This window comes from Thermobia domestica, chromosome 8, assembly GCF_964235325.1.
Source record: "Thermobia domestica chromosome 8, izTheDome1.hap1.1, whole genome shotgun sequence".
In the NCBI taxonomy this organism is placed as follows: Eukaryota; Metazoa; Arthropoda; class Insecta; order Zygentoma; family Lepismatidae; genus Thermobia; species Thermobia domestica.
The window spans coordinates 122,836,290-122,862,195 of NC_137461.1; the positions used below are offsets into that span (position 1 = coordinate 122,836,290).

Here is a 25,906-nt window from a genome sequence, read left to right on the forward strand (position 1 = left end):
CTCTTTCTGAATGACCAAGCAAATAAGAACAGTTAGACACCAATTGTAACATTCGATCAACCGTTGTGGTGGAAGGCTTTAAGCATTATTGAAGATGAAGCTGAAGGAAGTAAGTTGAAAGAAGTAATCCTTCTACTTGGAGGTTTACATACGGAGATGAGCTTTCTGGGATGTGTAGGTCACCTAATGATTAACTCTGGGTTAAAAGAAATTTTGGAGCAGATATATGGCAGTAACGTAGTAATTCGCATGCTTAGTGGGAAGGTTGTATCAAGAGCAAGAAGAGGACACATGTTAGTCGATGCTGTTTTGAACATATCAATATCAGAGGCTTTGAAAATACCTTTGCTACATCAATGGATAACTTCTACCAGTCAGGAACAGAATGACACAAATCGGGAGCTGCCAGTAGAAGATGACACTGAATCTGCAAGGGATGAGATGAATGGTCTTATTGTCAGTGTTGGAGAAATATATAATAAAGTAATGTCTGGTGATGGTGAAGATCAATATTTGGAAGATGGGTCAAGTACCTTATTACTATATCTAAATAGTACGATAGAAAGTATCAAGAACAAGCACAAGGTGGAAAGCAGAAGCGGTAGATTATGGGTGCAGTACATGAAAATGGTCGACATTATAAAGAATTTCCTTCAGGCAGAGCACACCGGCGACTGGAATCTACATTTGTTAACTCTAAAGGATATGCTACCATACTTTGCTGCAGCAGGGCACAATTTGTACACAAGCACAGCCTATGTACACCTTCAAAAAATGCAAGAAATTAAGGAGTCTCACCCGATTTACTTGTGTTCTGTTGATATCTTAAAAGAGTGTCTAGTAATTTAAACGAGTCTGTACAAGTTTAACCATCTTTTACAAACATGGATAATGTATCCTTGTAATATTCATAACTTTACTACCTATGGGCCTATTTTTATCATTTTGTAATAAATGGAAAATAAATAGAAACACGATCGGATGATTCCTGGTTTAAAAACCTATCCATTTGATGTATATTTCACGTAAATTGGAAATTTCTAGATTTTGAGAGGAAATTCAATATGACTGCTTTCCCATGCTTGGATTTCAGTAGACTTTTGATATGTTGTTGCGGATATTATTCCAAATCTATGAAACCTTACTTTATTTCTTTTACAATTAGTTTGATGTTTTCACCTAAAATGACTGGACTATAAGAAAGGCTATCAACTTCGTGATTATATATTAAAGAAACCTAAAGGAACAGTTCTCACTGATACAGATAGCATCTTAAATAGATGGAAAGATTTCTTTGACGATTTGCTTAACACATAGCCAAAAACTAATGCCAAAAGTGAAATGCATGCAGCATAACATATATTCCAGTACCTAACCAGACAGAAATATAAGTCGCTATTTAAAAAAATAAACACACATCTCCGGGTGTAGACGAAATTCTGGTTGACTTAATTTTAACTGGGGGGGGGGAATTGTAGAGCAAGATACACAAACTCATTCTCCTTATCTGGAACAAGGAGGAATTACCTCAAGAGTGAAGAGAATCAATCATTGTTCCAGTTCAGAAGAAAAGCAAGAAAACAGATTTAATAATTATGGAGGCATTTCTGTTCTGTCAACATCCAATAAATCCTCTTAAACATTGTATTAGCAAGATTGACTCCATACGCAGATGAAATTATTGGAGATTATCAGAACGAATTTAGGTAAAATCGATCAACTATCGACCAGATATTTACCATTCGACTAATACTTGAAACGAAATGAGAGAATACAACATCCTGGCACATCAATTATTGACTTTAGACTCTGGCAGGAGGGAAACATTGCACAGAATGCTTACAGAATGCAGAATATGCTTACAGAATTTGCAATACCGAAAAAGGTAGACTAAGATATGTTTAAATGAATCTCAAAGGAAGGTTCGAGTAGAGAAATTCTTGTTGACGAGCTTTCACGTTGAGAATGATCTGAAACAAGGAGATGCGTTGTCGTCATTTTATTTAACTTTGTTCTGGAGAACACTATAAGGAAAATCAAAGACAGCAATCAGGTCCTAGAGCTGAATTGTATTTGCCAGGTTATGGCGTATGCTGATGATCTAAATTTAATAGGGAATGATAGAAAAATAGAAAGGAATGCAGAAATCTTAATTAACGCTTGCAGGGATGTAGGCTTAAAAGTAAATGCAGAGAAAACTAAATACATGGAAGTTTGTCGGGATCGTAATACTGCATTTTATGGATGCGTTAAGATACGAAATAATATTTTCTTTCGACAAAGTGGATACTTTCAAATATCTAGGATCATTATTAACAGACCAAAACCATAATCACCTAAAACTTTGATGTCAACTGAAAGCAGGGATTTCGTGCTATTATTCAGTTAAAAATCTTTTGTTGTCGCTAATTCTGTTGAGGAATTTGTAGCTCAAAATATAAAACGATAATCATGCCTATTGTGCTGTATGGTTGCGAACATGGTCACTGACTCTGAGGGAAAATCGCAGACTGAAAATATTTGGAAACGAGATTCTTAAACCAATATTCGGGCTCCAAGAGGAACGGGAATGTGGAATGGCGGAAACTTCATATTGAGGAAGTGCATAATTTATACGTTTACCAAACCTTATTAGGGTCATCAAGTCTAGGAGGCTCAAATGGTCAGGTTATGTAGCCAGAATGGAAGAAATTAGAAACGCTTTCGAAGTTGTAATTGGAAATCGAAATAGGAAAATGACCGTTAGGAAGACCAAGGCTCAGATGGGAGGATAGTATTAAAATGGTTCTCGCAGAGATTGAAATATAAAGTAGAAACTGGGTTCAGTTGGCTACGGACAGAAATCAATGGAGAGCTTTTGTAAACGCGGCAATGAACCTCCTGCGTCCATAGGCGTGCTATTAAGTTGTTGATACATTTAACTTCTTTTTATTTGACAGAAATGTTATTACAGGAACTAAAAAGTTTTTCTGTAGTACAGAGGCTTTCGATTCGACGTTAGCTATTTACGTTAATACTAAAACAAATTTGGTGGTGATTTTGATATAAAATGGCACCCATACTTTGTTTCAAAGTCTCTCTCCCTCTCTCTCTCTTTCTCTCTCTCTCTCTCTCTCTCTCTCTCTCTCTCTCTCTCTCTCTCTCTATATATATATATATATATATATATATATATATATATATATATATACAGTGTTGGGAAGTAACGTAACGCAAGTAACGCGTTACTTGTAACTCGTTACTTTTTAAGTAACGTTTCCTAGTAACGCGTTACATTTTTCCAAAGTAACTGTAACGGTAACGCGTTACAAATTTTTAAGTAACGTACCTAGTTTGCGTTACTTTTTTCGCGTTACATTTCGGATGAGTAACTACAATATATGTATATTTTTTCGGAAACAAATGTTTCTTTTATGTAAATGAATTTCTCAGAATGGAGCATGAACTACGTATGACAGTAATCGACAGTCAATCACCGACACACAAAGAACAGATAAGATCATAGTGCCACTTGCTGTTTTTTTTTTTTTTAATATGAGGACAGCCTTAGGGAAATCACGTGTACTGATTGCAAGCACCTGGAAGAGTTTGTCGAAAATTTGGCAGCTCCAAATCAATACATTCAGTGAGTGAACTAGGAGTGCAATGATACCGGTAGTCTATTTTACTTTGATTGGTGTTGTTTTTATAAAGATGGAGAACGAAAATATTTTACCGTTCGAACATTTGAAGATGGTGGACAGAATTTAAAAGTAAAGTGTCTGAAGTGCCCCGGCGGAAAATATTTATCAACAACTAGGGTGCCATAATTAACGATTTACAATAAGGGGTTAATATGAATAAACTGTGTTTTGATGAGTTTGCTGATGGTATGTAATATTGGAGTTCTTTCAGATCAGTTTGCTTATCCTAGAGTTCCGTTGATTATAAAGTAGTGTAATGTTTCTCTATATTCTTTATTTTTAATTTTAGATAACAACATTGTTATTATTATATAATTAGTTTAGCAGAATAATAATAAGCAACCATTTTTTCTAACGCATAGGGATGAAAACGAGTCAAGCTAAAACTCGACTCGACTCGAATTCAAGTCGAGTTTCGAGTCAAGTCAAGGGTAATATCCTCGAGTCGAGTTCCGAGCCGATTCAGTTTTTCGCGTCGAGTTTAGAGTCCAGTCGAGTTTGATAAATTGCTCGTTCGTTTTCATGGCCTGATTACACTGGAAAACGAAAGCCATGGAATACTTTTAGTGTTGCTCACGAGAGGGGACACTGCTCGCATCTCGTCTCGTCTCGATAACGAGACCACAAGAGATTTGTTTTATATAACAAGCTCAGCTCGGCTTGGTTCAACTGAGAAGATGGCTCGAGCTGGCTCACTTGGGGTGAACCATCGGCTCGAGCTGGTTTGGTAGGGATGAGCCATTTGCTCGGTTCGGCTCAACTGAGCCGAGGGCTCTAGCCGAGTCGGTTGGGTGAGCTGTTGGCTCGGCGCACTTCTCGGTTCGGGTCGATAGTGAATGAGCTGTGAGTCGAGCTGCTCGAGTCGTTGACAATCCTAAACCCGGGCCGAGCAGTTTTGAAGATATTTGGCCAGTGCCCTATAACTTTTAACAGTGTTTGGCTCGAGCCCGAATACTCAACCAGGACCTTCAACCCAAATTCAGAAGCTCGTGAACAATGTCCTTGACTCCTAGACTTCACGACTACCGAAATTGGCAATCAACTAGTTTTTTAGTATTCAAATACAAACCGCCTATCTTTCTTTTTATATACAGTGTTGTTATAATTAATAATAATAATAATAATAATAATAATAATAATAATAATAATAATAATAATAATAATAATAATAATAAAAGTAGTAGTAGTAGTAGTAGTAGTAGTGCCATTGATAATAATTATACTGTCTATGTAATATACTTGAAAAATATACTCGAAACTACACCAGATTTGGCTCGAGTCGACTCGGAACTCGACCCCAATTCGAGTCGAGTTGGAGGAAATTTTTCGAGTCGAATGCTCGGGTCGAACTCAAAGATGTCTGTTTCTAGTCGAATCGAGTGTCAAAGAAAACTCGCTCGAACTCGCTCGTGTCCATCCCTACGAGTAGCGCAGTATGGCATTTTATAATGTTACATTACATGAAAATGTTCATGTATCAAGTGAAAATTTGCATTTACATAAAGCGATTCAGAACATGCAATAATAATAATAATAATAATAATAATAATAATAATAATAATAATAATAATAATAATAATAATAATAATAATAATAATAATAATAGCGGTAGTAATAGTAGTACGGAAAATTGAAGTCATAATTTTTTCACATTTTTAAAGTTTCGGACCTAAAAGTAACGCGTTAGTAACGCGTTACTTTCGTAGTAAAGTAACAGTTACTTTTGGGGGGCAAGTAACGCGTTACTAACGCGTTACATTTTAAGAGAAAGTAAAGTAACTTGTAACGCGTTACATTTTTACAAGTAACTTACCCAACACTGTATATATATATATTAGTATCCCAGCACGGCCCTGGTTCCTCCTCACTTTTACCCCTGCTAATGCTGATATCTTATGGTTTCACAGCATTAGCGTCATTTGAGGGGTCAATTGAGTTTGAGAAATATTTTAATAAATTGTATACTAATAAATTAAAGAAAAACGTGAAACTCATGTCTGCGGACAACCTCCCGATCCTCTCCCAAGCAAAATCTGAAATGACGCTACTGTTTCATGCTATATGCAATTGTAAAACTATTTGATTTTGAAAGATTTTACAGTAAGAATTGTAAGATGTATAGGGCTATAAGCTATGTAAAGTACAATGATAAATAGCCTTCCTATATTATTACCTAGAAGATCACTAAAGCTCTAACAGATACAAAGATTACATATCGTACACTAATGTAATAAAAAAAAACTCTTAAGAACACTTACCAAATGATTTACACGTAAACTCCTGTATGAAATGAAAGGTAGTACCCCACGTAGTCATTGCAAGATTCAGGTATCCACAAGAGAGACACACTACGTAACACAATAATACCTTCCCATTATCATTTCGCAGAGACGGCACCAAAATGTAAATTACGCACGTTGATAAACAAAATATGCACGAAACAAGTGAACCAACAGAATACACGAGATATTCGCTTGTGGTTTTTTCTTCAGGATTTTCTGGAAAGCACACAAACGGAATAGTCTCATTTATAGTTTCATTTTCGAAGCACGTAATGTGTTCCATGCAAAATGTATTAAAAGAGTACATAGTTGAAAAACCTGGAACGTATAAACTACCATTTGTTAAGAGATAATAACGGTCATTCTCTATATTTGGATTTAAATAATGTTTACTGCACTTTATTTGATGTAAAATGCCAAACTTACTAAGGGAAGAATTAGAAGTCACTGTTGCATTTGGTTTATCATAAAAAATTGGGCGAAAATTTTCGTTCGTTGGTGTGCATGCGTTATCAACATAGGAATGACCTTCTGGACAACACTTTCTGATACACACATTCCGTCGACAGTAATCCGATTCGCATAGTCTCACCACAACTGAATCTACACTGTCGTTATTCGCTGACGAGAAGGACGACACTTGTTCGTTTCTAGTGAAATCAACACAATATTGGTATGACTTATAGATCTTGGAAGAAAAATTCAAAAAACCATTAATGTCAACATTGATGTCAATAATTGCAACTTCATAATCTACAAGAGACTCTACTAAAGTATCATTTTCTAAACAACTAGGAGCACCATATTTAATATCAATAAACAAAGACATGTTTTGAACTGTTATAGGTAAAATTTGTTTTATATCTGTATGTGAATATTGAATATCAAAACGACATGATTTGCTATTAATATCATAAATCTGTTCTTTTGGGCAACACTTGGACACTGTAATTAAAGGAACTTTAATCTCTTCGTAATTAAATTCTTCACTTCCTTCACACACGAGCCCATAGTTTTTAAAAGTAGTATCACTAGCGACTTTGTCAATACAATAATCTGTTTCCCGCTCGGGTATTTTGTCAACATTTTCTGGCACAACTGTCACAATTTTCAAAGGACCACAGTCACCTCCACACACGGGAATGCTGTTAATCGCTTTGCCCTGGGTTCCAAGTTCTTTACTAGTCAGGTTATTTCTGGATATTGGAATGCACTCAGTAAGATTGTCTAGAGATAACACAAAACCTTCGGGACAACATTTTCTAACACATGTTTTGTCACTTTGACACAATTTCTGATTGCATATATCTATGGTAGCGTCTGTACTCACTTCTCCTACCGAAACTCCCTTGCTAAGAATAAGAAGAATATACACAGAAACACTACACCACAGAACACAATTCATTGTCAACGATCTTCTGTAACCCCGATAAAAAATGTTGTGAAAAGCAAGTTATCACAATTACGCTATGACGTGTTATGTTTTACCAGTCAGCAGCTCTACACGCAATATCAGACTAAGCAAGATTACAAGAACTCCTGTCTTTGTTTTCATTTGAGAAGTGTAGACTATCTGTGTCTTCTGCTTGTACGAGAAACTAAAAACGTCTGGAGTCTCAGAAAGAAGTGGAAGACGGAAGAGAGCACTTAGGCCTATTAAAGGCAACTAAACTGCTCCAGCCACTTATTGAGCGTATACTTACAATATATAAACTCTGCGCATCATTTTCGTATAATCAAGAAATAAGGAAAATTACTATTAAGTATTTTTTTCTTTCTTTCACATACAGGCCAAACTACCTGGCATGATTTGACAACACTGAATTCTGATAATTAAAAAAAAAACTGGATGATTGAGTGTGGAACATCACTGTTTCCGGAAATTTGCCGCAGAAAATTTTCACGCACCCGTGCGTTTACTTGTAAGAAGTGTATACCATATGTATTTGTATAGTTAAATTTATGAGAACTATGCACTTTCACACGAAAAACACTTAATACCTACATAATCTTATATATACAGTAAGCTGTCTATGCTGTTCTAAACATGGTTGTTTGTTATAGCCTATTTTAGTACAAAAAATGTTAGTAGAGCTCCTTCGTTGCTAAGAGGTTAGCGTGCGCGCCTTTAGCGTATGAGACACGGGTTCGATTCCCAACGGGAGCTCATGTGGTTCGGATTCTACGTTAAACTGTAGGTCCACGTTTCATATAGTTTCACTGCTAAATAAGACGTTAATTAAAAATAAAATCAAATGAAAAACGCGTGTTTTAAGTTTATTTTGTATTAAATTCTACATTAATACTTTTCGACTGCAAGGCTTAGGCCGATCTCAATATTAGTAATTGATCTTCATTAATCGATACTCTATTTAAGGTCATGAATGAAATAGAAACAATAAACCTTTTTAATATACTCGCCACTTCCTCCATTTTCACATAGGATGATACTAAGGCAAATTACTTAATTGCAATTAGATTTAACGTAAGTAAAGAAAAATCTTTCTGGCCTAAGTAAAGAAAAAAAATATTGGCCAACAGCAAATGAAATGAAATCTATGTTTTAACGTCCCACAATTGAGCTATGTTATGCAACAACCATTCAACCCACAACGAGTCAGTTGGGGAAATCGCAGTTATAGGTTTCTCGACTACATAAGATATTACCGTATGTGGGTTGACTTTTCTCTTCATAGATGGCAGACCGATCGCAAACGCGTTACCAGGATTTTTTAGTATGTTCCTTACATATGTTGGAACTCTCCAGCAGGGTTAACTCATTTTTTAAATTTGTAGGTTGACTGGTTGTTATACAACACCGCCCAATTTTGCCTGTAGCCTTTCAAGAGAACGGGTGATAATCACAAATTAATAGTAGCGAAAATTTATGGTGAAATGAATACTCGTATGACAGAAGAAACTGTATGGCTACAGAGAAGACTTACGATGTTTGTCCTTCACAAATTCATATGGTTTGGGGTCAAACTAGAGACTCCTTCATACAGGAGATGAATGTCTGTACTGAGATACCAATCCCTCTCAACTCAGTGTAGTTTATATATATTCAATAAAGAACCAGATAAATATTTAAGATATGTGTATACTATTAGTTCAGAAAGATACGAGGAAAAGTAATTTCTGATTTATTTTATGTATTTATTTTACACTGAGTATTTATAGTTAGGGTGGAGTCCTTCCTTAGGAACATGGTCTTATCGGCTTTTTCGGAAAGTTGAGTTTGTAAATGATAAATTGAGTATGGTATCGGGTGAAAAATCACTTAGTTCCAAACACGCCTATCAGCAAAGAGTAATTGAAAAGCGTCAAGTTGTGGTATTTTCTACCTGAAAAGCGCGTACTCTCAAACAGGTACAGTTTGCCATTTGTCGCATGTGGGAAACGCACAAGCTTTCTATACGTCCAGTCTAGCGTTCTATTCCCATTAGGGGTCTTCGCCTCGATACAAATATAATAAGTGGCTTGGGTACCACTTTAAGAGTCTTCTTCCCGGCGAAATTAAAATACCGTTAATTTTACAGTAATTATGTGATATCTTCAAATAGATAAAAGATAATTGAAATATGGAACAAGAGCGCCCTAGACAATATTATTTTGCGTGAGGTACCGTTATCACAAGTCACCTAGTGGCTTTCCGTTTTCAGCTGTTTAAAAACGCGAAAATAAATGCCGATTTTCAAAATGGCTCGAAATCGAAAGCAGATAAGTGAGTCATGATAATGGTTTCTCATGTAAAATGATATTGTCTAGGGCGCTCTTGTTCCACATTTCGATTATCTTTTATCTATTTGAAGATATCACATAATTACTGTAAAATTAGCGGTATTTTAATTTCGCCGGGATGAAGGCTCTTAAGTAGTCTATGTATGCCCCATCTCATATAACTGCATGGTGGAAAGAGATCTTAAAAATCAATCGCACCTCTGAGGCTTCTGCTAGTATCAAAAAGTGTTCCATACAATAACTGAATAATTGTTAAGGTGGACGAATGATTAAGGGAAGTTAATGATTATGGAAGAATTGGTGAAATGAGAATGTGGAAGCAAACGGGAGTACCCGAGAAAACCCACAGACACGATGTTGTCCACCACAAACTTGCTTGGTCGGAGAAATCCAATTATTGATTACTATATGCTATATAGTCTTATATGGCACTGATATACACTTATTACTATTACTTTATTTTAATACGTTATACGCAGTATATATTATCTGTTTGGGTGAATACAGATATGTACCGTACCTATGGTCCATATGTAAAAAAGTATGACTAATATAATTATACAACTAGTAAACATAAGAAAAGTTCAATAACCTTTCATTCATACAACTGCTTGCTCATTTTATGGCATTTTATTATTGATTTATTAACAATTCATTTTGATAACTTTTCGTCATAAATAAAATTAATTTTCCTATACATAAATTTTATGCATTAAATTTTACAATAACATCCGAAACTCAATTCTCGTCGCATAGTAGTGAAAATTGTCGTGCTTATTTTAATTTTAAACAATTAATTCTGAAGTTACTTTTAATTCCAACCATTACTTTCTTCCGACTTTAATTTTAATCTACGTTAATCAACTATTTTTTTCATAGTACGTACACCTTCCATAATTTTCGCCCCTTCTTGAAAATTACACAAGAATTACGTATCTCTGGATGAGACGAGAGGAAACTTCTCGAGACGAGATGAGAAGAGATTTTCAAGTCGATACACGAGACTAGACAACATTTTTCTTGAGACGAGTCTCGTCTCGTGTGCATTCATAATGACGGTATAGACTCCAACTTAAACTGAAGATGTACGTCTCATATAAATTGTCGATGTTGAAAAGGGACGTTAAACCTCAACAAACAAAGAACAAGAACAACAATCGATTAATGTATTTTAGCTTACATAACCTGACAACGGAAAAGGATTGTAAGTTCTTTTTTAACATTCAAAAATCTGAGAGCAAAAAAAAATTTGTCTACATTTTCCGGACCGAAATATTTACAAAAATATGTACGATTTTAGAAGAGATAGAATTGATCATGATATGGTAGATGTACGAATTCGTATGATCAAATATGTCATTTTGTGTAAGGAAAAGTTGTATAAAAATACGGCAAAAACCTTTTGGCGAACAAAAGAAACACAGATTATAACCGGAAAAAAGTTCATATTGGTTCCGGTTAAAGAACCAGAAGTTAGATTTGAAGTGACACAGAAACGAAGGTGTGGTGACAAGACTAACGATGATTGCAAGCCGAAACGCAATGTTGACGAAAGGTGGGAAACAATTCGCAACATGATGAAAAAGACAGCTGAAGAAAACATAGAATATGAAACATAGAATACACCAGGATTGAGCAAGGACAACGTAAGAAGGGCGAAGGGTGAACGAACAAAGTAAAATATTGTTATGGACAAACATAAAAAATGAAAAGTAAATAATAATAATAATAATAATAATAATAATAATAATAATAATAATAATAATAATAATAATAATAATAATAATAATAATAATAATAATAATAATAATGAAAAACTAGGAAAGAAACCCATTTCAGAGTTTCAAATTTTCCACAGCTACGTTTACAGTCATACCGTACCAACTTTAATCGAGTTACCAGAATTGAAGGACACATGCATTAAGTCTCAGAAGAGAACTTAAAATATTAGAGGCACTTTGACCATCAACTTGCAACTGTTATACCATACTGGTTAGTTTTGATTGGCTTGAACATTAACGTCACGTTCAATACCGACACTATGTGAGAGCACGACTTAGAACCAAATCTGGTGCGATTCAGTTCTCACGTTTAGCCGTATCATATGCGTACACGGCTCAAATTCTTAGATCCGAACTGTTTGATTCCTTAAAACAAAACAAAACCAAAAAAACAAAAAAAAAAAAAAAAAATGCGAACAAGTGTAAAGTAAACAAGCACAGCACCAGAAGACTATGATGGAATCTGGATATCTGAGATGAATTGTGATATTCTCTGTTGGCACATTTTCAAAATCCCAGAGTTGGTTTACCGAAGTTATTTCCCAGAGCTCTGTTATAATTTATATAAACTTATGGATGCATTTCATTATGTTCTCAATTAAAAAAAAAATGTCCATATAAAAGAAGAATATTTACATACACAAAAAGGTTCACACACTTTCTGAGATATATCTCAAGTTTCTCCGATGCTCCTCTGTACCTGTTTCATGCTATTTAAAATATGGACGCAGGAGCGTCGGATATGATACTATGAGAATTTCGTGAACATGCTAACATGTTACATCTCAGATATTCAGGTTTCATCATACTGTGCTTATTAGCACATAATTATACTACTGATACTGATAATAATAATTTGTTGATTGGGGTTTTAGCGCCTCTTTCAGCAGTAATTCCATATATGAGACATAGATCTACATCTTAACGTGGGATTCGAACCATACGATCCCATGGTGAATCGAACTCGGGTATCCCGCACCAAAGACGACATATATAGCCTCAAGGGAGCTTGCTGAGACCTATCTGAGTTCGATACTCATAAGAAAAGGATGCTTTCATGAGGAAAACCTATTTTATTTCGTTCTTAAACTGTGAGCACGTAATGGAAATTTGTATTTGTGTTTCTCACTATATTCAGCTGCAGATGCCTGGTCAAAATAAACAACGACCCAGAATTTGAGAACTCTTCACCCTACTCAATTCATACACACACACAAACACAAACCAAAGATCGGTCAGTCATCGAGTTTTGCACGGTGTTAGTGGATATGTTCTAGATCAAGCTTTCTCAACAACCTATTACATATTACGACCTCCCCTTTATTACATTCTCATGCTAGCAGCCCTAAATATTTTCCAGTTTGTAATAAGCTTTTGTTATTATTATTATTATTATTATTATTATTATTATTATTATTATTATTATTATTATTATTATTATTATTATTATTGCTGTTTGTTGCTTGTGAAACTTAGTGAAACCACACCAAGGTAAGTTTCTTTTTTACACTAAACTTTAACTTAATTTATATTTCAATATGCAGTTTTTGTTGTACAGTAGAACCCCTCTCGTCCGCCCTCGGCTGGTCCGCCATCCCGGTTGATTCGACCGTGCTCGAGCCGGACTTGTCCCGACTCTTCGATGACTCTCGAGGACAATTGTTGTTTACTTGCTGTTACCGCTGTCCGCTTTAGTGTTCCGTCAACTGTTGTACCGTGCCTTTCGTTGTGCGGGTTTTCTGTACTGTATTGTGCAGTTTTTAGTGCTTACTGTTCATTTGTTTTTACTGTAGAGAACAATACAGTCATTATTAAATTCAGAGATTATTTTATTGTAAATCCGTATTTTATGTATTTTCTGATAATCCGACCTTTTTTTGTCTTCCGGTCATACCCCCAATCCCAAAGGTGATGGATTAGAGGGGTTCTACTGTATTTGTATTTTTTTTTTTTTTTTTTTGTATTTCAATATGCAATTTTTCACCAATTTATTTCTTCATTTAATTGTTTTTTTAAACGATTCTTGATTTGTTTACTATTATTTGTTGTATTTGACAATAAGTATGGTATAAAATATATCTATCAAAATAAGAAAGTCAATTTATTTTCCAGTACTAGATCCCAGTGTTTCTCTCAGACATGTTTTTTTTTTTTTTTGGGAGGCACTGTCCCCACAGAGCTCTGAGATGCCCCCTCGGAGAAGACCAAAATCATACATCTATAATATAATACTAAATAGAATAGTCAGTACCGTGTGAAAATAATATGTGCCCTTCCGAATACTAAGTGTGCCCTCTGGAACATTTTTTCTGAAAGAAACACTGTTAGATCCCAAATTGCATTTCTTTGCACCTCTGTTCGCGACCTCTACGTATTCCTCTTACGACCCCGAGAGATCGCGACTCTCAGGTTCAGAAACCCTGTGCTGGATGGATCATACAAAGTAAACTCTGAGATAGTATATCTTATATTCTTGAATAATGATCACCGTGAGAAATTCCTTAAGGATTTTGCTTTAGCTTAACCATTTCTTTTACACAGTTAGTTAATTGTTTATGAAAACTATCAAATTAATAAGCGCGCATGGTTTAGTGTGAAAGGTTCAAAACGCTAACAGAATCTTAATTTTTACATCCTTGTCCTTGACGAATTTCAACTCCAAATAATTATATTTCCCAAGCTTAGAGGAAGGCATATGCCAAGCTTCTTTAAAATCGGATTAATTTTATGAAAGTTTTATTCTAGACAGACAGATACACAATGCCGATTACGTCGAACTCCCTCATGTTAGGTTCAATTAGTTTATATATATATATATATATATATATATATATATATATATATATATATATATATATATATATATATATATATATATATATATATATATATATATATATATATATATATAAAACTTTCACATATGTTGCTTGTTTTTTCAACACAACTTCGAATCTAAATTAGGTAGAGATGTAAGCGCTTGGTGCCACAAGTGTATCATCTTCATTTTTAAAGCACTTTTTTTTCTGCCAAGCAATGTATGTTTTACTTGGCGTACATACACTGTTTTAAATATTGAGCACTACCGATCTGTAAAAGAAGGGCTTTCTAAGCCATGTGAATGACGAGAGACGAAAGGCCCACGTCTTCCCAAATGCATGCATCGTTGAATGAAAACTTGTTGATCGGCGGTGAACACTTTGCCAAGTGTGTTGAGGTATTCTTAGATGTTTAAACGCTACATCGTTAAAGACTTTAGGTACCTCTGTGATAGCCTCAATATTAATTGTCTTATTTGGTTAGAAGAAATTCTATTTGCCATCACATTCCAGTTTACAACCAACTTAATTATCGTACTTTTAGCCAGAGGCGGATCTAGAAAGTACAAACTCGGGGGGGGGGGGGCGACCAGAACCCATACTATGATAGATATATCATGAGTTTATTATAAACTTTCAAAAATATATATAAATAATAGCTTAAATTATTTGTCACTCAAAACACTGGGGGCCTAGGTCCCCTGCCCCGGGCTAGATCCGCCACTGCTTTTAGCGATCGACCCTGTTAACTATGATTTTTAACACTCTCGCTGCCACGTGTAACATCGGTGGTCACACCATACTTTCTTCAGAGGGCCACGTGTACCACCCGTGGGCACACAACCTTTCCTCTTTGAGTCCTCGCGCTATACCGACGGGCACATATAGCGTGAAGCGGAATATGTGATTTTAGAAGAGATAACCTCCACTACGGCTTCCTAAAGTATTTAATGCTATTTTGCACGTTTAAGAAAAGCTTTTAACTACTGACTATTTTACAAAGTTAGATTTATTTTATAATTATTTATTGTTTTTTGAAAAGCTATAATAGCACACGTTTAATTGATTTATGCACAAAGATGATTGCTAATGTTAATCATTATTAATTGTATACGTTCTTTAGTGCTTAGTCAGACATTCCGTGCCTAATCCATACTCAAGCAGGTTGTAGGGATATGAAGGAATATTTTCGTTGTCATCGCAGGGACAGCATTGAAAAAAAGCCTGGCAATTTTTTTTTTTTTTTTACTTTTAGTGATCTCAATCATTCAGTTCCAACATTCCCACAATAGAAGGTGATTAAAATAACCTGATGGAATCAGAAAGTGAAAATTCTAGTAATATGTTTTTTGTTTGTTTGTTTGTTTTTTGTTTATTATGATTTGGATGCTGATCTAGACTTTGGTTATTTTATCGCCTTCTATTGTGAACATTATGAACTGAATGATTGAGATCACTAAAAGTAAATAAAAGTGTTGCCAGGCTTTTTTCAATGCTGTCCCTGCGATGACAACAAAAATATCCCTTCATATCCCTACAACCTGCTTGAGTGTACATTGGGCAGGGAAAGTCTAAGCAGTAAAGAACGTATACAATTATAGTGATTCAACATTAGCAATTTTATTTTATACTGAAGAGAGATTTAAAAAAATGTCAAAAAATGTAGTGTTCACCGGTAGTACAAATAGTCTCAGGATGTAAATTTACCTTCTGGGGCCAAGTGTACCACGGATAGGCACTACCACACAGACTCCAACAAAGGGCCAATAAGATATTAAAAATTACAGCACTCTGATTACAGCAAGTTAAAAAAAAAATCATCTGGCCCCACGATGAGTCACGCAAAACCGGCTTGGCAGCGGGAGTGTTTGCAACCGATCGGTGGCTGATTCTTTGAATGAAATTCTTGGCCAGGGCCGGTCTTAGGTGGCGCGTGGCCCGATTGGGAACATTTTGCGGGGCCCCCAGGTTTACAACTAACTTGAACCAAGGTTCGTATATATATATATATATATATATATATATATATATATATATATATATATATATATATATATATATATATATATCGCTCTCCCTACGGTCTAGTGGTTGTGCCCATTTCCCTTTATAACATGTTTCCATCTGTAAATGTTCTGGTGTAAACACTCACCTTGTTCATTACGAGCAGCTAATTTTTCAGAGAAATAACTCAAATGGAAATGCAGACAGTGAATGATTTTAAAATACATACTTCACCCTTGTACCTATCAATTTTTCAAGAAGGTTCTGTACTAGTATTTCATAGTTTTTTTTTTCGCGTAAAGTAAACCTATCGATGTCAAATCTAGTTTCTTGACCAAGCTTGGCAGAGAAGTGTGGAATATCAAGAAACGAGCGTATGCAAAATTTAAAATGCTTTCGGCCATAAAGGCGGCCGCAGTGGCCAAAAACTTGATTGATCAGAATAAGACATAACAATGTGTTTCAAGTTTGAAAATTTCATTTTATTTGTAAAAGGGTAAAGGGATGAGAAACAAAAAAAAAAAAAAAAAAAAAAAAAAATCACCTACACTGGGAGGAAGTAGACATCTATTTGAGGGTAGGCTTATCATGGCCGCCATCTTGAAGTCGGCCATCTTGTATCTTGCTCGACATTTTAAATAGGAAGCGGGTCATATAATATATTAAAATGGGCTAGAATTTTACGAGAAATACAATTGTGAAGTCTATGTTTCCATAAGTTTATATTTGTAAGACATAATGAAATGCACATTGATATGAATTCGTTGGTTCAAAGATTTCTTAACAGCTGTATCGTTTCGATAAGAATTCAAGTCATGAAACGCTAGTGAGAACATCGTAACGGTAGATAGCTACTTATTAAAGGTATAATCAGCGTGAAATCGTTATAGGGATCGTAATGCCGCAAATTATGGATGCGCTAAAATATTAAATAATACTTTTGATAAAGTGGATACTTTCAAATATCTAGGATCAATATTAACAGACGAAAATCATATTCACGAAGAAATTGAATGTCGATTAAAAGCAGAGAATTCGTGTTATTATTTAGTTCAAATTCTCTTGTTGTCGCGAATTCTGTCGAAGTATTTGAAGCTTAAAGTATATAAAACGATAATCATGCCTCTTGTTCTGTATGATTGCGAAACATGGTCGCTTATTCTGAGAGAAGAACATAGACTGAAAGTATTTGAGAACAAGGTCCTGAGACGAATATTCGGACCCAAGAGGAACGGGAATGGGGAATGGCGGAAACTTCATAATGAGAAACTATATAATTTAAACGGTTTACCAAACATTGTTAGGGTCATCAAATCTAAGAGGCTTAGGTGGGCAGATCATGTAGCCAGGATAGAAGTAGAAACGCTTTCAAATTCTTGACTGGAAAATCAATCGGAAAATGACCATTAGGAAGACCTAGGCGCAGGTGCGAGGACAATATTAAGATGGATCTCGCATTAATAGGAATACAAAGTAGAAACTGGATTCAGTTAACTAAGGATAGAAATCAGTCGAGTGCTTTTGTGAATGCCACATTGAACCTCCGAGCTCCATGGGCTATAGAGTTAGTTATTTAGGGCAAAGTTTGTTTTCTGGTTTTGTATTTGTAACATAGCTATAATTAGAGAAAGGATATCCAAAGAAGTTGCACTGAGGCTGATTTATTTGATATCTCGGTATTCATGTTAGTATCACATGACATAATCAATAAGAACACCTGGAACTTTAACTTACTGGGGTGTTCAAAATGAAAGGATCCCAGAATAATGATATACATATTTACACAAACTCAAAGAAAATATTTTTTATGCCCAGGGGTATATGTAAGGAAATTTGGAAGAGTATTAAGGGTGTTGGGGGGTATGCAGAATACTACCTGGACATAATATCTGTTTGTACAACAGAAGTTGTAAACGTATAAAAAAAGAAACTACTGCAGCATTAAATTTAAAAAAATATTTACTTTTGCCCGGAAACTTAATACAAATTATTCATTAACTTGTTAGGGAGAGGTCATACCCTCCCTTGTAGAGTCCATGGGCGTAACTGTATTACAATATGTTGTTGTGTGTACTTGACAACCGAGAGAGCAGAGCCATCTTAACGGTATCATAGCCACTTTATCGGGGGCCCCGCGAGCAGAATAGCATGTATTAATTCCATGTATTAGGAGCAAAATTTAGTCATAGGGACTACAACGCACTTATTTGTTCTGGGGCCTAATACTGTTAGAACGGCACTGGAGAGTAGATTAGACTGGACAGTAGAATAAACGGCACTAACGCGGGGCCCCCATAGGCGCGGGGCCCGATTGGGAGCAATCGGTCCAATCGGCTTAAGGCCGGCCCTGTTCTTGGCAAGCAGAGAATCAATGAACAGCTTGTCGGGTTCTATAATTTTGAGCTATTACAGAAAGAAACTTGCCATAGTACACAAGACACAAGAGACTTGGCACTGCATTTTGAAGCAAGTTATTAAGAATTTCTGAGAAATCATAAAATAGTGACCTAACTGAATCATAATAATGAAGCTTGTGCACTGAAATAGAAAAATGTGGAATTCTTCCAAATTGTATTAATAATTCTCAAATATTGAACTTGGTTCTCTATCAATGTAGATACTATATTTCATCATTTACACCTCCGTTCGTCTTCAGATCTCTTTCTCTTATTAATTTCATTGGAATATGATTACTATTTACAACTTCTTTATTGTAAATATAAATTTATTTACAATGCAAAATCATATTCATATTTGAAAAAAAAAATATTCAGTAACCTTTTACAATAAATATCCGATTGTTATTTCTATATCCAAAAGAAAAAGTCCTAAGTACGTGATTGAGTGGGTGAATGACTGACCGATCACTTGAATTAGAAACTTAAAATTTTGATAATGCATCAGATTTGTGATGTAAAGATTCACTATGGAAGATTTTTTTTTTTTTTTTTTTAAATTCGACGAGTAAAGGGGAAGCCGAATCTATGAAAGTATAGTAGAACCCCTCTCGTCCATCCTTCTGCTGATTCGCAACTCCGGTTGATCCTACCGTGCTCGAGCCGAAGTTGTCCCAACTCGTTGGTGACTCACGAGGCCAATTGTCGTTTATTGCCGTCGCTGCATTGTTGTTTACTTGCTGTAAAGTGTTCCATCTATTCTTGTATCGTTTCTTTCGTTGTGTGCGTGTTTTCTGTACTGCACTGTGCAGTTTGTAGTGCTTACTTTTCGTTGGTTTTATGAGAGTATTCTTCTGTGTTCGTTACAGTACAGCGTTTTTTTTTCAACATGTCAAGAGTGAAACGTAAACACGTTACTCTTTCATTAACTGAAATATTAGCAGTGCTACAAAGACTAGACAAAGGAGAATCACTCAAAAAAAAATTGCCAAGGAATTCAATGTAGGCGTTACGACAATAAAAGATTGGAGAAGAAATAGGAAAGACATTGAATCATATATAATGACGATAGATGGTGAAATCTCTCTTAAAAATAGCAAAACATTGAAAAAGCCTAAACTTGAACTGCTTGACAACGTATTGTGGATGTGGTTCTGCCAAGAAAGAAGAAAAAAATGATATTTGGGCTCATTATAGTCATTTTCGAGCTCAGAGATAGTTTATTTTATTGTAAATCCGTATTTTTCTGTATTTTCTGATAATACGAGATTTTTTACGTTCCAACCATACCCCCAGTCTCAAAGGTGACGGATTAGAGGGGTTCTACTGAATATGGACTTCCCATTTAAAATAATTATACATGTGTTTTTTTATACTTCCCCTAGAAGAGGAGAGGAGTGTGGTTACAAAAGCTATGGTGTCATTATTGGCTGACCACGGTATTGAATTTCTCCCACACACGCCCTACACATCAGATTTAGGCCCTGAGTGACTTCTGATTGTTCCCAATCTCTAGGATTCTCATGGTGGACGCCATTTTGTCAGTAGATCATCCCTGGGAAGTGCTATTTTTCAGTATCTGAAATATATCCCCAAAGCTAACTATGCCACATGCTACACAGAGGTAGACGGGGCGATGGCAATTACGTATCAATAAAGATTGAAAGTTTGTTGAGAAATAGACACAGGTTAGTTCCTTGTATTTTCCATGTTCTTGGAACGGATACCGTTTTTGTTCTCGGAACAAAAACGGTAAACGATACTGAGAATCAGTTTTCTGCAATCGATTAAGCATCCGAGGAATATGGTCCATGTTCCATTTCTGATTTTATTCCTCTAGTACAACTAGAAGTTAGTGTAATCTACTACCATATAGCAGAAAAGATAAGAGGTAGGAAAAACTGATTTATATATATATATATATATATATATATATATATATATATATATATATATATATATATATATATATATATATATATATATATATATAGAGGAAAGTACCTAAATATGGAATACCGATCCATTTTTTGGCAACTGTAGCTCACCTTACACGTTTCTACATATGAAAAAAATTGTGTGCACTCTATACACATATGGTAATAACTTCTGCCATTTCAAGTCAATCAATAATAAAAAGAGACCCCAAAAATAAATGAAAATCAAAATAGTACAAAATTGTTACTCGAAAAAAAGTGCTCTAAATATGGAATACCATAGACAACTCTCATGAAATATACCAGAATGTTCTACATGCTTCTAATATAGATATGCTAAGTAAAACAAAGGAAGTTGACAATAGAAATATTTTAATTACATGATATTAAGATGCAAATAACTCCAAAAATCATTTGAAAAATGCAAAAAATGTAGTAAATGAGCTGTAAAGTTACAAAAAGAAGCATAGAAGCAAAATTTGCAAAGAGACATTTATATCTTAGAGGAGTTGTAAAGTTAGGTAAAAGAAAAATTATTAGATACCCTGCCTAGTGTTAGATATGCTGCAAAATATACAGTGAGAAATCTATGTCTATTTGTAGAAGTCACAGATATAAACACCTTTGTCATATCCAGCACATTCATTGTGAACCCAGGATTGGCACATCATACACTTTTCACCGCCTTTATCTTCAGAAAATTTTTATGAGCAGAAGAGGCACTCAGCATCTCCTGTCTCTGGTTGATCATTATCGGGAATGCTACTAAACGTTGATGAGTGATCATCATATGTGCTGATGGACATAGATGTTTCGGAATCTGAAGTTTCACTTTGGGGACGACTGTCATCACATTTGTTTCGTAACGTACTTTTCGTGCATTTCTTAGTTAATTTTACCTTTTCTTTTGTTGCATTCTTCTGTGTCTTACCCTTGTATTTTGCACTGTTCCTCATTTTTATTTTTTTTCCACTATCGACAGCTTTCACAGACTTCTCTAACTGATTTTTGTGATGTGATGAAGTAATTATGACTGCAGAGCCAGCCTTTCTTCCTCGACTGCCTTCCCTCTTCTTCACTGCGGGCACTGGTGATATTTGCCATGGAGTTATACTGCTGCCAGATGATCCACTTCCTGAAGCTTGAATTGCGATTGGACAAGCAGAGGTAGTAGAAAGGTTGTCTGAAGTACATGAGGGAGAAGTGTTTGGTATGATTGATGTAGAAGGAGGAGGGAGTCCAGATGAGGGTTCAGAGTCTAGTAGTGGTATAGGAGGGGGACAGAGATCTCGTGAAGGTTCAAAGCCAGGTACTGATCTATGTTGTTGTGCGTGCTTTGCTTCAAGAAAGTCACTATCATTGAGAATGTGAGGATTGAGGAGCCAAATTCCCGTGGTTCTAAAACCATTAATGGCGTTTGAAGCAGTTTGTGCTTTCTCGTACGCTTTTCCAGAGTTCTGCTACCTCAAATGCAGAGAGAGGCCGCACACAACCGTCTTTTGTCTTAACAGCTCTCGTCCAAACCCTGATCTCTTCACTGTAGTACGTTTTTAAGGGACTCATGAAGGTTCTGTCAAGAGGCTGCAGTTTGTGCGATGAGTGTGGAGGAATACAAAGTATGGAAACATTATTGCTTCTCGCCAAGTATAAAACTTCTAAATTCCTTGAGCGGGCATAATGGCCATCAAGAATGAACAACACTGGAGATTTTTCAGATGGCCTTGTGTGTTTAAGAAAATGTCTGAATCATTCAGTGAAGAGATTACTCTGTACCCACCCAGAAGGTTGACACGCTCCAATAGATCCTTCAGGAGCACCGCGCATGAGGTGATTTGACTACATTTCCTTGGAAATATTAGCATGGGAGGAACACAAATATCCCGTGGCACCCATACACGTTATTACGGTCACTAAAGAGCCTCGTTGTGCAGAGCTAATTGCGCCTATTTGACGTTTTCCTTTGTGTGCAAGAACTTGAGGAATTTTTGACGAAACGACAGTCAGGCCTGTCTCATCAACGTTAAATATGCGATCAGCAGAAATGTTCTTATTATCAACCTCCGATTGCAAAAAGGTCAAAGAAGTGGGTCACTTTATCTTTACAAATACCAACGGTTCGTTTGTATGAGGTTTGTGTCAGTTTTCTGAAAGAAAGTTTTCCCTTGTGTCTTTTCATAAACAATTTGAGCCAAGTCTTTCCTGGAAACTCGTGGCACTTTGAAAATGAGTATGCAAGTTCATTTTGTTTCGCTAATTGATATGCCATAGTTCGCACATCCCTCGGAGTAAGACCAAAAAATCTGTCTTCCATAACTAACAGGTACTGGACCAGTTCCTCCTCCATTTCCGGTGTTAGAATTGGTTTTCTTCCTTGCTTCTTCACAACAGCTTCTTCAGGACTCAATTTAGATGACGCCAAGCGAAAAAGTGTTGTCCGAGGTGCATTGTATATCTTGGCCGCCCTCAAAAATCCCATTTTCTTCTTCCTCACATCTGAATTGCACTCCTCATTGCGTTGTGATCCCAAGCCTTCCGCTGTTTATTCATCTGGGAAACGAAACAAAAAGATTGCATAAGACTCTAAATATGGAATACTATTCCATATTTAAAACCTTATGGTATTCCATATTGCAAGCCTCGCCATATTTTCTTTCATAACCACAAAAATGGTACTTAGCCTAGGTATAAAATAATCTAACTTGCATAGCCTATAGCTAGAAAACACCAACTTTCCGCGTGATTCATTGTCAATAATTTCAAATTACAATGTAACTAAGAAAATTACTTCTGAATCACTCAGCTTCGATAATCAACAATTGCGAACATCCACTCCTTGAAGTATTACGTGCAACAAACTGCTTACTTCACCACAAACTGACCAGAAACGCATGACAGGATACATAATCAAGCGTTTCTGGGCACCTTTACGAAAGTGCACCACCTACCAGGGTAGATACGGTGGTATTCCATATTCTCAACCCTATTCCATATTTAGGTACTTTCCTCTATATATATATATATATATATGGCTACAGCGTCCCAAGAATAAGTTTCGTCTCTGTCCTTATTTCTGTATCTACGACCAGATTCAGTATTGAGTTTGCATAGTTTGAAAGTCTACCGCAATTTCACAATGAGAAATGAAAATTATTTGTTAATGAAATATTTATTGACGAAATATGAAGAAAAAATATCTGAGTCGTTTTCGAGACCAGAAAAATCCGAAAAAAAAGTATTCAAGAGTAAACTACTCCTTGGAAATTATTTCATGAGAAATGACGTATCCTGTATTGTAAGGTTATTAATGAAACATTTATTTATAAAATATGAAGAACAACTGAAACGTTTTTGAGAAAATCGGCCTAAAAATCTCACCTCCAAGAGTAAATTATCCCATGAGTTATGCCATATTGTCAGGTTATTAATGAATCATGTATATATGAAATATGGACAAAATTGTCTCAATCGTTTCTTAGAAAATTGTTCAAAATGAGTAGAGTACTCCTTCTGGATTTTTCCCCCAAGAATTGACATATCATAGTACAACATTTTAAAGGAATATGGAGTATCAAATATAAACAAAATCGCTAGAATCATTTTCGAGATAAGGGAATTTTTCACTTTCAACCTTCAGTAAACTACCCTTATTTAGGGAAGCAGGAAGGAAATTCGAAACTCTCCTAGACAATCTTAAGAAATAAGTTAAAGTATAAAATTTGGAGCGGATGCGTTAAACGCAGGAGTAAAGTGAGGGGAACGTCATTCCCCACTTCCAGAAAATATCTATGGCATCCCTCTGCTCCCTAAAAATTATAATGGGCAAAGATAGACACGGTGGGCGGTGTGATGTCATCCATCCCCCTACATTTTAAGATTCACATTTACTAAAACGTGTAGCCTTTAGGCGAGTGAACATGTTTACGTCAGCTCAAATGGACGGACCGTTATTCAGAAACCACTTTTTTCGTATGTAGGGGCCTTGAAACGCCTAATTCCGTTGCAATCTCGAATTGGATTTTTTTCTTCACGATCACCATACTTCGTTCTTTCCTATTGTCTCTCGAAACCAAAAATAATTGGATTAAAGCGTCTAACAGGCAGAGCACATCACTCTCATCTAAATCGTGGGCAGGGTGCAGAGTTTAAACTTCGTGGGTGAAAGATCTTTGGTAAGACCAAGAAGAGGAAAAAATAAGGATGGTCTTAGGGATGTAGCTAAGAATTGAATTCGCATAGAAAGTATATAATAACGAAATTTTATGGCGATGACTTTTTGGGTTTCTTAAGTCAAACATTCCCTATAAATAAAAATGAAAATAATCTTGCTGTAATCGCATCACGGGCAAAGGACAACCGTTTGAAAAGAATTTTGGAACATAGCTAGTACCTACCTGGAAGTGGGTTCTTATTGTGTCACTTTGATTACAATGAATATCCTAAGGAAGGAAGAGGGGATTCAACAATTATGCTCAAAATATACTATTAGGTTGGTGCGAATAAAATGCTCCCCGCAGGTGCGCCATTTCCAAAAGGAAATTACAGTACCTGGTTAATCAAAATAGTCACCGTCTACAACCACACTTTTGCTGCTAATCAGCCAACAATTGGATTTTGTGGCGAAAGAAGTCTGGATACTGTGATACGAAGAAGCCCCCGACACGTTGTATCCCCGAATTTTTCGGGAAAAGTCTTCCCTTTAAAGAAATGATCGAAATGCCGCAAGAGACGTCACCAGAATATAGTGACTGAGGAAAGATTTCATATTGTAACTCATGAAGAGTCTATTCTGTCCTTTGAGTGACATGTGAGCATGTTTTGTCGTGCAGCGTTGCGAAGACTGAATGTCTATTGACCATTGGTAGATGCTCGCGGGTAAGTATGGACTACATTTCATGGAATTCAGAACTATAACAGTCTGCAGAGATGGTTATTCTCCGACAGAGAAAGACTTAATAGATCACACACACCATAACAGCAACAATATCTTCTGCGGTAAATGATAGTTTGGCACATTGTTGTGGACGTTGATAATGACACAAGTAGTGTCCTGACCATTAACGATTCATATTATTCATCAGAAGTGACCATCTGATGCAGGAATTATACAAAATTATTCCGGTCATGAATAATACCGGAATACACTTAGAGAACTGCACATCTCCAGACAGTGATTCTTGTTAAGCAATGTCAATTGAGGTGGTACCCATAAGTCCAACTTTTTCACGTTACCAACTGCACTGAGCCGACGAGCGACAGTGGTATG

General features: G+C 35.8%; 1 protein-coding gene across 2 annotated transcripts in view; it reads right to left on the minus strand.

Moving 5' to 3' along the window:
• LOC145693190 (G-protein coupled receptor Mth2-like) overlaps positions 1-25,906 on the minus strand; it is a 161,204-nt gene that overhangs the window by 128,721 nt on the left and 6,577 nt on the right. Inside the window, exon 1 of one of the 2 annotated variants that reach the window (XM_081768965.1) lies at positions 5,942-7,546. The exons of the other annotated variant lie outside the window; for it this stretch is intronic. Coding sequence (XP_081625091.1) covers positions 5,942-7,370 — 1,429 coding nt within the window. The 5' untranslated portion in view covers positions 7,371-7,546. Of the gene's footprint in view, positions 1-5,941; positions 7,547-25,906 lie in introns of those variants that run through there. 2 annotated transcript variants of the gene reach the window in all.